Source organism: Episyrphus balteatus, chromosome 3, assembly GCF_945859705.1.
Source record: "Episyrphus balteatus chromosome 3, idEpiBalt1.1, whole genome shotgun sequence".
Classification (NCBI taxonomy): Eukaryota; Metazoa; Arthropoda; class Insecta; order Diptera; family Syrphidae; genus Episyrphus; species Episyrphus balteatus.
This window is the reverse complement of record NC_079136.1, coordinates 123988998-124002186: the sequence shown is the minus strand read 5'-3', so window position 1 is coordinate 124002186 and position 13189 is coordinate 123988998. Positions and strand designations below refer to the sequence as shown.

Here is a 13189-nt window from a genome sequence, read left to right as displayed (position 1 = left end):
AGCGAAATTTTTATACAAGTATTTATTTATATGTATATTCGAATGATTATATCCTATCTCCTTATATAGATTTACCATAAAAAAGTCAACTTCTATAAAAGTGTTCTATAATAGTGCAATATATGATATAAAAACAAAGTTGTATTGACAATGTTTTCCGGTTCCTCGTGTCATTTTCCAAATGCCTTATCTATTTTTCATTTTCCAAATGCCTTATCTATTTTTTTTTTTTTCACTAATACTCCTCTCTTTCCTCTTCCGTTATGATATTAATGTCCTGCGCAAAATCTTCAAATAAAATAAGCTTTTATAGCACCTACACTTACACGAAAAATAGCAGAGTTAAAAAAGAGTAAAAATACACTCTTTCTCATTACACAAAAACACAGCAAAAATATCCTAGCCTAGCTGATGGTGTTTTTGTTGTAAGGATACAATGTCTGTGTCTTTTGCTAGGGACTTGCTCCCATCGTGTAAGCTAAAACTTAAATCAGTCCTCGATGAAACTTTAACTGATTTTTACCTCACAACCGGAAGTCCTTGCGCGAGTGTTGTTTTATTTTTTTTTTCTTACAATATGAAGCCAAAACCTACCCAATACCCAGGCAACTGAAAATTATATATTTTCCCCAAAAAGAAAATCCATCTTTTTCCATTTCGTGTTGTGTAAGGATATAAATTCTGTGTATGTTGTAATAATATAACTTAACTTTCAACAAAAAGTTAAAGAGCAATTTCAAAGGATAAAAACGAAGAAAATAGGAAAAATTTGTAAACAATTTTCCCAAAAGAGTGTATAAGTGTTTTTTTCCTTCCTTCCTCTCAAAAAAAAAGGAAGATTTAATGTGTGAAAAAAACTCAAAAATGAGCAATTGTGTGAAGGAAGAAAAAAAAAATTATGAATTAAGTGAAAAAATTCCTGTTCGTGTATCCTTCCATACCACACACACGGTCCGTTGTCGTCAGCTCAACCATCTCTAAAACTGGGGGGATACGAAAAACCAAAAAAAAAGTCCTCTATCCCAGAAAATACAAGACCAGCAGCAGCTCTCAATTGGCAATTACATATTCCCATTCGCTGGAAAGCTTTAAGGGTTATTAATTCAGCAGCATATCAGTTCAGCAACAACAATCTTGTGTCGCACACAAACCAACTTAGTCCTGTTTTTTTTTTTTTGCTTGGAGCAATATTTCTGTGATTGAAAGACATTTCTTTTGGTTTTATTTTTTATCCTTTTAACTTTAACACGCGTGTGAAAATCCACTTAAATCGTAACTTTTACTAAAGTTTTGAAAAATCTTCGTCCTTTTTATCAGCTGCATTTGAAATACAAAAAAAAAAAAAATAAAATATTTTGGGGATGTTTCCCTCACATTAAATCAATTTGTCTTAAACATATTGAAGGGAGGTTCTTTTTTTTTTGAAGACCCCCCCCCCCAAACAATTTTGTTCTGTCAAAAAGTTGATGAAAATTATTACCCTTCTACCACTCCTTGTATTCTTATTTAATACTTTTTAATGTCATAAGCAGCAAATTATTGCGTGATAGTTAGAAATTATAAGTTTTGTTGCCGCCAAACTGCAGGATGAGCTGCTAGCTTACACATATTGGCGCCAAAGAAGACACAAACTCCTTGAAGAAATTTATAAAAAAGCAAAGAGCTTTCACTCTCGCTCTTCCTCAGAAGTAAAGTTAGTTGTCTAGGACGACGACCGACAATGGCGACGTAAATGTTAGGTGGCGATAACACATTGAACACACGGCAGAATGATTATAGGATGGTTATAGGATGGAGGTGTTATTGTGTATCCTATACACAACATGCTTTACTCATTTTAGTTAGTTAAAGTGTATTTTCTTCTTGGATTTAACTACTTTTTTTTTTTTGTATTCAAACTTAAATAAAAGAGTCTATTTGTGTGTTTGGAAAGGACACACATTCAGTTTATTGTTTTTTGAAGGATAATTAACGTTTAGTTGTGTTGTGTGTGTGGATAACGTGATTTTTGTTGATATTATTTTACAGGTGATGAAAAATGTCAGTTGTTGTGTAAACTAATTGCATAAACACCATAATCATTCAGAAGACTTAGGTTAAAAAATGTTCAAATAAAAAACAAATTTTGACAGAAGGATAGGTAAACGTCAAATTGTAAATTTTTGATCCGATCAAGAAATGACAGAAGACAAGACATTAAATAATCTCGAAAATGGAACAACACAATTTAAAAATGGACACACTACAAAATTGTCGCAATCACCAAAACAACAACAACAACAACATAAAGAACATCAAAAGGATGATGTGACAGTTGAATTTAACAATGGCAATAAGAACCCCCTCGAGAGGCCCAGTACAATTGGGGGTGGTGTAGTTTTGCCAGATGTTGTATTAAATAAGCTATATCAAAGTTATTCGGTAAAACAACGTCGTGCTGGTCTCATATGGTTCCTAGTTGCTTCCATTTTGTTTGACATTTGGGCACTGATAATTCCACAAGGGCAATGCATCGAAGCTATGGGTAAGTAATGATGAATGCAATATGGAAAGGTTTTATAAATATAAAAATGTTTCCTGTGATGCGTATACAAGTAATATTTTATTTTTATTATCTATTATTCAACAAGTAGTCGTTGTTGATTTTTCATATGGTCATATGGTGGTTATATGGGTTGAAATCTGAGGTTTCCTTGATAAAGTCGATCACAGGCTTCCCTATTGGGATGGATAGCTTTTAAAATTTAATGAAATAAGTTGTGAATAAAATGGAGAATTGCAAAACCCGGTTGAGGCTGCTTCAGAAATACATGTAAATGTAATCGGTGGTTTATTGCAAAAACATGACTTTAAACTTATATTCATCACAGTAAAACTATTAATTCCCAAAAGCCTGGTAGAAACCTTTTTTTTTTAATTATTTATGTATATTTACGATTGACAATTAGAAAGCTGTGATCCTTGACACCAGATACGACAAACTCTAATGTCATAGATATACCAGTTGTCAAGAGTTGACATAAGCACCAAATAAGATGCATTTTTTGACAGAAATGTAAAACTGTCCTGCATTTGACGTATTATGTAAATTATACAAATGAACAAACTATGGTAGAAGTGACATTTCACAAACCATCGTTTCCATAACTGTCACAGTTATTAAAATCTCGTTCTGTCATATACAAATTTTGACAACCAGTCAAAAATCCTCCATTAAATGAATTTTATTTGCCTTCCTTACACAACTGTATATAATGAACTTGTAATTAGTAAAATTACATACATAATTAATCTTTCCCGCATTGTCAACTATCAATTAATCTTTTGACATTGAATCTACATTAAAGGGTGCCTTCAAAAAGTGCAAAATCTATTTAGTTTTTACATTTTACAATTGGCCTTCATTTATATATATATTTTTTTTAACAGAATAAATGTGTGGTCATGCAAATGTCGAATAGTCTAATCGAATAAAACTCGCCTCTTATTCCTGACCAATAACTGTAAGTGTAACGCGCAATATAATCAATAACTCTTAATTGAAAAATTGTTATTTGTGTAATATGCGTCAGTGTGTCATTCGAATCGAAAAATGTATCAGCTATGCTATTCAGCATGCAACAGAGTATGTATATATTTTATGTGCTGCACAGAGAAAAGAACATTTACAAGGTTATATTATATTCATCACGTTTTAATTACAGAATGATTGAAAAGTTTTCATACACACTTAAATTGTGAGTGGTTAATTGTATCAAAAAGTTGTTTGTACTTTTAGAATAATCGAGAATATTTTTGTCTTGAATCAAATTATTGTCCCTAAAGCATTTTTTTCAGCTCTTAAAAGGAATTTTTTCTGGAAATCAAACATTACATGGAAGATTTAAGAGTCAAATGAAATTTTAAACATCTTGAGTTATTTGAAAAAAAAGAGTGTGTGTACACATGTACACGCGACTGAAGTTATACTTCTCATTCAGTATATGTAAATGAATTTTATTTGATATTTTTAATTTCTATTATTAAATTAATTAATCCACACTTCATTTTTTTACATTTTTATCAAGTGAACAATAAATTAATTCTTTCATCCTCCTTGCGTCCATGTAGTTTTCAATTTATTCTGTTAAATTTACTCATGTTGTGCGGTTCAGAACGTACGGTATATGCTTAACGAAAGTAAATGAATTGCGCATAAAATGTGCGATATTGTAATTTTATGAGAATTGTGTGTGCTTCAGAACTAGTAGTAGCAATATGGAACTTGCAGGGTTGCTACAGAGCTCAAAAGTAAGCTCAGCTCAGCTCACAGTTCAGCTCAAATAAATAAAGAAGTTTATTTATTGCAATTTCGCTTTCAAATAAACTTTACACTTGAAATAATAATTATTTTAAGGCTAGATTTGAAACCATTTTTATGAGTGACTTAGTCCACTTTCATAATTAAGGGCACATATATTTCATTTTTTATCATAAAAAAAAATTCCGGTACAATCCGGTTTTTCCAAAATTTCGAGAAAATCGCGTTTGAAAGTTGGGGTAAAATTTTTTTTCGAAAAATCCCCGAGTCTTTGAACGCTCCTAGAAGCTAAACCGCTTGAGAGCAATTTTTGGGAGTGATGCAAAATGAAAGCTTGTGTCATGCGCCTACGCTTTGCACATTGTCAGATTTTTAAAAAATCGCCTTCCATGTTAAACCGCCACATCATGCCTATTTTATCAGAATCGTGCCTATTTTTTTTTTTTACTTTTAAGTTCTCCCGGTTTGAGAACGCGTGGGACTACAGGGATGGGATTGGACCCAAATGTAAATTTTATTTGCATTTTCTTCAAAATTCCGCGATATAGGCGTTTTAACGCTTTGATCTAGAGACAGGGGAGTGGTGCCATATGAAAGCTTATATTCTCAGCTACCCGATAGTGGTATAATCCGGTTTTTCAATTTTTTCAAAATTCCAAGAAAATCGCGTTTAAAAGTTGGGGTAAAATTTTTTTTCGAAAAATCCCCGAGTCTTTGAACGCTCCTGGAAGCTAAACCGCTTGAGAGCAATTTTTGGGAGTGATGCAAAATGATAGCTTGTGTCATGGGCCTACGCTTTGCACATTGCCAGATTTTTAAGAAATCGCCTTCCATGTTAAACCGCCACATCATGCCTATTTTTTCAGAATCGGGCTTAACTTTTTTTTACCTTTAAGTTCTCTCGGTTTGAGAACGCGTGGACCTACAGGGATGGGAGTTGTACCCAAATGTAGGTTAGAGTCCCCGCTACCTTTTGGCATCAAAAAATTTTTTTCATTTTCTTCAATATTCCGAGATATTCACGTTATGCTCACTTTCAGCTCAGCTCAAATGAGCTAAGTTATGGTACCTAGCTCAAATTTGAGCTGAGCTGAAATGTGAGCTTTTTGCAACACTGGCAACTTGCCACATGGAAATTACCACATGCAACTTGCCACATGCAACTTGCCACATGTAACTTGCCACACACAACTTGCCACATGCAGCTTGCCACATGCAACTTGCCACATGCAACTTGCCACATGAAACATGTAACTTGCAACGTGTTGTGTGTTTTATGTTTGCCGTACTGCGGCGTACTGCATTTTTAAATACTAAAGTACTGCCTACTCTAAAGGTGAAACGACAGCCCTGCTACCCACGGTGATCGCGTCATAATCCCTTTGACATTCTTGTCAAAAAGTAAATTTTCATACCCACCCTCCCATAAGAAGTATATAACTTCAAAAAAAAAAAATGTTTGTTAAAAATAATGAAAATGTGAGAAAGTTGAGCCCACTTAATGATAACTCTAAGCTAATTGTAAAAAGCAAATTGCTTGCTTAGAAAATGCCCCGAAATTTCACCTCGCATGTATAGCGTACAACATTTTCTGTCAAAAGTGACAACTGAGGAACATCACCATGTCGCTTGCGATAATTTGGAGGGAAAATTCCTAACTCTTCCTTTTTTCTACGCATTCCAACGCTCCTCGTTGAGTTGAAAACTGTTTTGTCAAAACAAAAAGAATTTTTACATTGGCCATTGGAAAATACAGTAGACGTCCAGTATAACGAATACCCGATATAGTAAATTTGCGATATAACGAACGCTCTTAAAATTTACATTGACATTTCTAAATACCGAAAATATATGTAGATTAATTCACATTAAATGTGTTCTTGTTTCCATTGTTCCAGTGTTTAAAATTTAAAGCTTTTAAAAAGAAAAGCTTAACAATTGAAATCTCAACTTGATGAATGTGAGACATTTTCGCTAAGCGATTTTTTTTTTCTTCAAATATTTTTGACATTTGATTGTAATAATCGCAGGACCATTACATTAAGAGTATTAACAGTACAAAAAAACACATTCATGACTTCAGCTTGAAAATAAATCGGTAATTAGATCAGTAGATAGCAGTCAGCGAACCGCGTCCAAAGCAGCAAAAAGTTCAACTTACAATTGAAATCATTGGGGCACAATGGGGGCAAAATCGCTAAGAGTTGGCATTAAATCGATCAAAAGTGCTACAAGCTTGAAATTTGACACAAAACCAACTGGATACCGATTTCAATACAAAGTCAAAGTTTCAAATGGCCACTCCTATTTTTAAGGTTACCATCCATAAAAAAGTTGTTAGTTAGCGATTTCAATGAGACTTTGATGATTTTATATCCTCAATCATTGTAATTAAACTGCATTTATACAAACAAAATTATAAAAATGGAAATATATAGGGTTACCATTACCATACATACATGAGTTTTATTTATATGTATTTTGTTTTCATTATTAATATTATTTTGTTTTACTGTTCAAAGATTATTTTAATAAGAAAACTTTTTGTATTAACCTATTAACACTATATTAATATAAAAATTATACAAATAATATGGAAGAAGACTTATAGCTTATAGGTAAGGTGACTATCCACCTTCTTTCAAAGAGGACACTCCTTTTTACTTGCGATATAGGTACTATATATCAAGTTATGCATTCGTACAAAAAAAAAAAGTTGAGAACATTTTTCCATGACATTACGATGGTAGACAATGCCAAAAAAGTGGGTCCCGGAAGTCCGTCTGTCAGTCTGTCAGTCTGTCAGTCTGTCAGTCTGTCAGTCTGTCTGTCTGTCTGTCTGTCTGTATAAGGAGCTACCGCCTAAACGGATGGACCGATTAATGTCAAACTTGGTATGTAGCGTTATTTGGGGACTCTCCAGAGGGGTTTTCGGAATTAATTTGTTTGGACCAAAAATAACGGTACTTGTCATATACCGATTTTAGTAAAATTAAAATATCTCTAAAACGGCTCCAACGATTTTGTTAAAAAAATTCAAATGTTAGTTTTAAGCTAAGGTCTATCTTTCAATGAAAAATTTTTTTTTTGAAAATCATTATTAACGGTACCTGCCATATAACCGTTTTTTTCAAATCCGATTATCTCCGAAACTGCTTATTTGATTTCAACGAAACTTTTTGTGAAGAAGCAATTATATAATTTAAATATAAGCCAAAATAAAATTTTGAAAAAAATAATTTTTGGATTTAAAAAAAAAATTTGAAAATTTTTTTTGGAAAAATCAAATTTTCGAAAACGGGACATTGAATTTTTTTGAAATTTTGTTTTTACATGTTGATTAGTGATTTCTACAAAATGGCATACCAATTTTATTTTAAAACTTTTTTTCCAAAAAATTATTTATAAAAAATTAGTTTCTTAAAAAACGGCTCTAACGATTTTCAAATTTTTTTTTTTCTAAAAATGCATGTTTATATATCAATCAAAACTGCATACTTGTTTTGGAGGGCAATTTAATTTCAGATTTTATTTTATTTTTTTTTAACGAATTTTATTTTTTTTTTTCGAAATTTCTATATAAAAAGTCTTTAAAATTTAAGCAACTTTAACTCTAAGAGCAAGTTCGTGCGACCCAGTCGTGCATTTTATTTCGATACGGTGTGATCTCTTATATTTTATCTTTAAATGAACACTAAATTATCCTTCTAATATCGAATTAATACCGAGATAAACTTACTTCAAAAATTAGTGCTAAAGCTTCTTTTCCATTCATTGAAGTAGGTTTAATGGTCTCTCAAAATTTGAATTAATAATAAAGAAGTGCCCTCAGCGTTGCCTTAATTCTCGAAATTATAAAATAGTTTTTTTTTTTTTGTTTGTTTACATTTTTGTATGAAGAAAGAGAGAGATAACAAAGACATTTGAATTTTTACCAGCTAAGTTGGTGGTATAAAGCTTTACCGAAGCAACAGTTACATCTGTAAAGCTGTTTGGAAGCAAATTTGCTAGTCGGGAATAGCGCATTTTGACTTTATTAATCCCTAATGGCAAGGTATCGGAGCTATGGTGGATTTGATTAAAAAATTACTAGTTTCAAATCCTCAGAAACCATCACTCACCTCCTCCTCAACAATCCTATTCTTATCATATTCTTCAGTTCTCACATTTAATCCTAGGGGAAGTTTGTTTTACTCTCTCTGGTAATAGAACCCTTAACAATAACCCTTATTTTCATAGGTAAACAATATAGTACACTCCAGAGGTCTGGGTTCGAATTTCAGCCTCCACCACCAAAAGATTTTTTTCAGTTGTACCTCAAAAAAAGCGCATCTCTATTTAGTTATTCAAACTCGACGGTAATTCTTGCAAATTTTTACACACATACAAGAAAAGTTGAAAAAAAACGAAAATTTTCCATAAAAATCGTGAAAGAAATCTAAAAAAGTCTTTTAAAAGAAATTAATTTTTTTTTTGAAAAATCGAGATTTTCAAAACTATCCAACGAATTTTTAATTGTCCCGGGTTTTGCTCCTAGAAATATTGTCACCGTAGGCATAACAGATGTGGTCCGTAAAAGTTTTGTGGTTCTTTTACGACATAATCCTTACTTGTTTTCAAAGTAGATATGTAGTGATTCGTTATGCCCTGGCTCTATGGCAACATGATTGAAGACCTCCGAATTTCCAAATATAGACTATCTTGTTAAAAGTTCTTAACAACTTTACCTCTATATGTTAACTCGTGCAATTCAATTTTTTCACTCCTCAAAGAGTACTTAAAAAAAAAAAAAAAAAGATTCTACTAAGAGAGATAAGACTGTATGCTTTGAAACTTTTATCAGGCCAAATTTTAAACATTTCACACACTCATACAAATATCATCCTTAAAACCGAATAAAAAGGTGCAAACTTTTCTTCTTCTATCTGAGAGAAACGTGCACTTCCTCTTGTTAAGTTTAATTTGTATCTTAATCGAAAAACTTTAATGAACTCGAACCGCATCAATACGTACAAAATACATACATCCATCCATATATTATATAAAATGTTTCCATTTCCAATAATTCTCTGTTTCAACCAAGTTTTTTTTATATATTTTCAATCAACCCACACACACACATACAGGAGTCACATCGCTTGTGCTATGTTTCAACATAATCCTATGCATAGTTGTGCGTCTTTCAAGTTCATCTCAATCAAGGCTACTAATGAACTTTCTAAAAATCGTTCCTCATTTAATATGGCTATTAACAATCATTCAACTGGTGTTTTATTTATTTCTTAAGAAGTCAATTTCTCCAAGGTAAGGTCATCATCATTATCATCGTCATCTTCATATAGATCATCATCATTTGCATCATTCATTATTTTTGCTACCAGTGGGTTTCTTTTAAATTATTAATGAATATTCCTTACAGAGATGTCCTTGGTTGGGGAATTCTTTTGAATTTTCTTATTTATGTTACATTGCCTATACCTCTTCTTTATACTGGTGTGACATTTGGAGTTGGGACATTTGCAATATATCTTTGCACATTGACAGGATTGGCGACAAAAGATCCATTATTTTATGAACAGGTAAGAGAGAATTATATTACACAACAACTACTAATTTTGTGCATTAAATTTATAGACGATATTTTGAAAATATATTTTTTTTTGTATATAATTTTAGATTGCAGCAAATACTATTTTAATAATAGCTTCTGCAGCCGTTGGATTATTGGTTTATTTTATGGGAGAGGCGAAACAGAAAAGAGTTTTTCATGAAGCAAAGAAAAGTTTAGAAGTCAAGATGATTATTGAAGAACAATCCGCAGAGCAGGTTTGATTCCAAAATAATTACTTATTTAACTTTTTTTTAATTTAAGATCTCACTTTGCGAATTGTCTGTAAAAGAATTTATTTTACCAAGCTTTTATTCGATTTTCATCAAATTAAAAAAATATCAGTTTTTAAATATTACAAAAATATAAACGAGAAAGAAATCGTCTTTTAAGTTTTAACTTTAATTTTATTCTTAAGAATACCATTATATGTTCATTCATTAAAGCAATATTTGTATCTATGAGAATAATCAAGAAAACATAAACAAATATAAAAAAAATTTCATTAAAAAGGACAAATTCATTTTCTTGAGAACTACTCTAAATAGTCCCAGTTTCTCAGAAGTAATTCATATAATACCCTCGTTTGTTTTTTTAAGAAAAAAAAATAAAATATTAACCATCCTTCATCTGTTATCTACAAAAAAAAATTAGAATTTAATTAAAAAAAATAAACTTATTTACATAATTCTCTATTCAATAGAGCGTTCCTATAGCACATTAAAATACATTTAGGGTTGCCACTTTTGAACTCTATAGACATATTTCGGTAATTTTATATACTGCACCTTGTCAACCCTATTTCTAGTTCAGGTTAAATGTTTTAAATTCTTTAAAATAAAATTTACATATAAATGTACAAAAAAGTACGTATACGCCATAGTGAACAATTTGTATTTAAATTCATACTCATTTTATTTATGCAAAGATTTTGAAAAAAATATTTGCATCAATTAAAAAAAAATATACTCTATTACCCGCATGTATGTATACGTTACTTTTGATACTAGTACCCGCATCAATAATATCGTTACTCGTTACTTTCGTATGTTTCGCATTTTTCGCATATTTCGTATGTTTCGTGTGTTTCGCATGTTTCGTTACTTTCGTTACTTTCGCATGCTTCGTGTGTTTCGTACATTTCGTATATTTCATGTATTTGATACGTTTCGTATGTTTGGTATTTTAAGTATGTTTCGTACATTGGTATAAGGGTGTAAAAATTTTTTTTTTGGAAAAAATCAAAAACAATTTCTATAATCTAAGCTACATTTTAAGGTCATAAACATTAAAATTAGTTGCGGCATTCTCATGTAATAAGAGTTTAAAGGTAGCTATATTGAATTTTTTTGTTTTTTTTTTTTTATCAAACGTGGAAACTTTTTTGATTTTTTTCCAAATTTTTCCAAACTTTGGTAATTTTTTGTTTATATTCTTTCAGTAATCTTATCACAATTCTTTAGAGACCTTTATTTCAAAAGTGCAACGCGCAGATCTCGAAATATTAACGTATAAATACAACCATGTCGAACAATTTTTCATTTATTTTTTCTATTGAGAGTGATTTTCAAACCTCGTTTTCTCTGCTTTTATTTGTGTTGAAAATTTTGCACCGAAAATGAACTAATTTTTTGAAAAACAGAAAAACTTTTGTACATTCTTAAGCTAAATATTAATACCATTAACACCAAGGCCATAAACAGCTTGGTTGCGTTGTGGATATACATTAGAGTGACCGCAAGAAATCGATTTTCGAAATTTGGTCGGGGGAACCCCATAAAATGTTCCGCCTTTGCAGATTTTTAGATAGCCAAAATTTCAGCTCGATTGGATAACTCTAAATGGTGCCGACACTCGCTCAAAGTATCAAAAATCTCTGTTTTTTTCACTGTTTTTCGAAGAAAATTAGCTCTAGCTCCCAAACAGATCGGGTTATTTTCACTTTTTATATATTTAATTAAAGGTAGTGTTGCTACACATAATTCAGATGCTAAATTTGTTTAGTTTTACCAAAAAAGAGCGTTTTTGTATTTTCTCTATTTGGCCGAAATATGTATATTATACATATTTCGGCCAAATAGAGAAAATACAAAAACGTCTCTTTTGATATTTCTGTATAAATTATCGATAACACAATGATTATTGAACCTTGTCACTACTGTTTTAATCGAGACAAAAGTAAACTCCAGATAATTATCTGCAGTTAGCATTCTGACTATGGTTACGATACCGACACGAGATGCGAAATGCGAAAAATTGAGTGTATCACTTCATTTCGTATCTCTTACATCGGATTTAGTATTGAAACTGGAATCGCGTCGTTACTCGTATGTTTCGTATCTCGTACGTTTCGTATGTTTCGTTACTTCAGTACCCAGTAACGAAATATACGAGTAACGATACTGTTTAGAAAGTAACGTTTCGTTACTCGTTACTGAAGTGAATACCCGCATTTTAGTAACGAATACATACGATTTGCTACAGCTCTAACTCTATTATATTTATGTTTGTATAGCTTTTTTTAGGGTGCATCTTATTTAACATATTAAAAAAAAAAAAAAATAAGAGTCATAGGACGTCTATTTGATTTTGAGACATTTTTTTTTTTTTTTTTGTTTTTCCTTGCGATAACGTGTAAGTATATATTAGATACTGTAAGATAGCAAAACCCGGGATAGATAAGTGTAAAAATTTTAAATTTTAATTTTTGGAAAAATTGAGTTAGGCACCATGCACATCGCGCTAAATCTTGACTCCTATACAAAATGCGCTTCAAAATCTTAGCGCTACTAAATATTAGAAAGAATTTCCTATAGAAGCAAAAAGATAGAGAGCAATAGGGATCACGACGTTATATCGAATACAAGAATCTCGAATATAAAAAATCTAGAAACAAAAAATTAAAAATCTCGAACCTACAAGAATCTCGATAGACAATATCACAAAAAAATCTAAAAAAAAAAAATTGAAATTCGAAATTTTTTGAGATATTTTATTTAATTTTATTATTTCTGAAAGAAAACATGTTTTTGTAATTTAATTCAAAATGTTATTTATTCTCCGTAATCGAACCGGTGTTATCGAAATGGTTTAATCGATTGGCTAAGGGTGCAAACAAAATGAGTTTTTTTTTTTTTTTAGTTCAATAATTTTGAGTTGCAAACAAACTAACTTATCTCGAAAAAAATAAATAATTTTCAATAATCGAAAAATTATTCATTTTTTCAAGATTTTTGCATTCGGAATTTTTTTTTCGAGATTTTTTCCTTTAAGATTTTTGT

The 13189-nt window shown here is 31.0% G+C and overlaps 1 protein-coding gene across 2 annotated transcripts in view; it reads left to right on the top strand.

Annotated features, from left to right (window-relative positions):
- The first annotated feature begins 456 nt into the window (after window positions 1-456).
- LOC129914142 (adenylate cyclase type 3) overlaps window positions 457-13189 on the top strand; it is a 28775-nt gene continuing 16042 nt past the window's right edge. The window contains exons 1-5 of one of the 2 annotated variants that reach the window (XM_055993223.1): window positions 457-666; window positions 2029-2524; window positions 9427-9604; window positions 9720-9879; window positions 9977-10126. In XM_055993223.1, coding sequence (XP_055849198.1) covers window positions 2179-2524; window positions 9427-9604; window positions 9720-9879; window positions 9977-10126 — 834 coding nt within the window. In that variant the 5' untranslated portion in view covers window positions 457-666; window positions 2029-2178. Of the gene's footprint in view, window positions 686-2028; window positions 2525-9426; window positions 9605-9719; window positions 9880-9976; window positions 10127-13189 lie in introns of both variants that reach the window. The other variant, XM_055993222.1, reaches the window with a different exon arrangement.